At 44.4% G+C, this 2,751-nt stretch overlaps 1 protein-coding gene across 1 annotated transcript in view; it reads right to left on the bottom strand.

Annotated features, from left to right (window-relative positions):
* LOC104995505 (antigen WC1.1-like) overlaps nt 1-2,751 on the bottom strand; it is an 81,093-nt gene that overhangs the window by 42,614 nt on the left and 35,728 nt on the right. The window contains exon 5 of the mRNA XM_010849381.1: nt 899-1,219. Within this exon, the coding sequence (XP_010847683.1) occupies nt 899-1,219 (321 nt within the window). The remainder of the gene's footprint in view (nt 1-898; nt 1,220-2,751) is intronic.

Here is a 2,751-nt window from a genome sequence, read left to right as displayed (position 1 = left end):
TTCTTTTTTGTTTGAAAGAAGCTTACTGTGGGTTGGATGAATGAGGAGGGGAGTAATTGTAGCAATAGGCTGCATATCAAAACCTCATGGAAACCACAAACCAAAAATCTACAATATATATTCACACAAAAAAGAAAAGGAATCCAAACACAGTATTAAAATAGCTATCAAATCATTAGAGAAGAGAATCAAAGAGGAAGAGAGGGAAAAAAGACCTACTAAAAAAATACAAAGCAATTAACAATGTCAGTAAGAACACATATCTATAATTACCTTAAATTTAAACTGATTCAGTACTCCAACCAAAAGACAGACTGGCTGGATGAAAATAAAAACAAGACCCATATATATGTATTGTCACTTGTCCATGGGTCTTAACACCTCATTTGGAGGGCACCACTGCTTGGATCAGCAGGTTCTATTGGCACCTCTCCCAAGTACTCACTTGCTAATACTTTGTCTCTCTAGGAGCTGTGAGTATAATAAACTCACACCTCTCCTTGCCTGCACCTTTCCTATATCCCCTCTTATAGCGGCACTTGTCTGACCATCCCATCAAAGAATACAACAAGCTACCATGATGAACATAATTAATGTAGGTTCAACCAGGCAGTTGTACCTGTATGAAATATTTGGCCTCACCTCCCTGCCTCCTGTGACATATCACCTAGACCTGAAGGGCCTAGTGACCAATGGATCAGATCTGGAGCCTTTACTTCCAGGGGCAAACAAGCCCTTCTGCTCCCTTCAACTCCTAATGCTCTAGGAATAACTGTGTGACTGGAATCTTCACCCAAGAATGTACTAAAGGCTGTGATCTGTATTCTTATAGTTACTTTGGGAATAAGACTGAGGCTTTTCTTGCTGGTGATCCCATCCTATATCAGACAGGACTTACCTGAGCAAACTGCTCCAGCATCATGGGCATGGGAGTAACCCTGAGGACGATAGTCTTTCAATGTAGAACTCCTACACTGCTTGAGAGCTGACTCTGTCCCTCTGCAGGAAATATAAGAAAACCAAATGGGGCCAAATGCTGGTCCAAAATAAGATCCTTGGGGAGCATCAATAGCAGCTCCACACCCCAGCCGTCTGCACACCACAGATGCCTCTTCTAAGCTCCACTTGTGATCATTCACTGTGCCCCATTTTCCTTGGTGTTTCACTTCCACTCTCCCCTCACAGCGGCGACCTCCATTCTTCAGCCTCAGACTTGCAGCTGTAAGAGACACAGACACAGGAGAGATTTTAGGATACCACAGAGTAGTATACTGGCAAGTAATTAAAAAAATGAATACTCTGATCTCTGAAAAAGAAAATCCTTGTGAATAGCATTTCTTGATTTCTGTGGTATAAATATTCCTACAATGGCCAACTCAAAGCTCCCAATGTGCTATCACTGAACCTGGAGCAGGAAAGGAGGCATCAGGTATTTCTCATGAGCCTGCAGAACCAGCTCCAGGGACACCACCAAGGAGAGGCCTTCACAGACTCTGGATGCTGCCCTCCCTATAGATGTGCTCAAGGTTACAAGGGCCGAGCTTCCCCATCTCAGTTACAGCTCATGGCCCAGAATCTAGGGAGGAATCCTCCCTCTCATTCCCTGTCCATAGGGAGCATCTCACCCAGCCTAGGAACAGAGGGCTCGGTAACAGGCTCTAAAGTGTCCCAGTTATTCCTGTTGCCTGGTGTTCACGTCCTTGTGTAATCCCCACACTGGAATGTACATAGTTGCCGGGAGCCAGCGTGAGGACCTCCGCCCGTGGCAAAGGTCATGAGGAAGGAGGCTCGGCATATGCAAAGGTGGGATCAAGCCTCAGAAGTCCCCCTGGAAATTTTCGAGCATCTACTCCCAAAACCAGAGTCTGCCTACTTCACTGCTTTGTGCTCTCACCTACACCTCTGACTTTAAGGGGGGCTATCCCCCATCACCTCTCTTGGAGAAAGGAGTTAGCTTAGAGCTCCAGTTAATAATAATTTCTGGGCGTGACAGGAGTGTTTTAATCTACAGACTCCTCTGAAGGTTTTCTAGCCTGCCTGACAGGTTTGTCCGGCCACATGTGATTGTTCACAGCCTCCCAACCGTGAGAGGCACGAGATGCTTTAAACCTTCTAAAAACAGATTCTTTTGAGAAGTTAGGAAATTATTAGTGTAGTATAGTGGGCTGATTAGAAATTGTATTAGTGAAGGGCTTTCATTGGTTGGGCCAACGTTTGCTGCTAAGTCTCCACATCCCCTGCCCTTATACACATTAATGAATATATAGAAGAAATAAGTATTAACCTTTGATATTAATCACGTTAGACCTTAGGCTAGGCAAATTCTTTTTTTAATTAAAACCCACTACACCCTCACCCTATAAGAATGTAACCTTATCTGGTGCCTTCGGAAGGTGGTGTCTGTTTTAAGAATAATCACTCCTGAAAATAAGTGTTCTGGTTGACTGACCACTGTCACAAGGAGAGGGTCATAAATTGTCAGCAGGCCCCCTGGCCAGAAGATGATGTAACACCCCTAAGACCTTTGTATACATTTGTATGAAGCACCTGATTTTGATAAGTCAGGACTGCTGACCCCACGTGACTTTTGTATTACATCTCTGTGTATAAAAGCAGACCCTGGAAAATGAAGAATGGGATCAGTTCCTAGAAAGACTGGTCTCCCCATGTCGTTCTTTCTCTCACCTTCTGGCTGAATTCCCATCTGGAATGTGGAGGCTCGTCAAGCCTACTAATTATGCCTGGGCTTCT

The sequence above is a fragment of the Bison bison genome, unplaced genomic scaffold (genome assembly GCF_000754665.1).
Source record: "Bison bison bison isolate TAMUID 2011002044 unplaced genomic scaffold, Bison_UMD1.0 scf7180017864281, whole genome shotgun sequence".
NCBI classification, from domain to species: Eukaryota; Metazoa; Chordata; class Mammalia; order Artiodactyla; family Bovidae; genus Bison; species Bison bison.
Note: the sequence above shows the minus strand (reverse complement) of the source record. Positions and strands in the feature narration are given on the sequence as shown.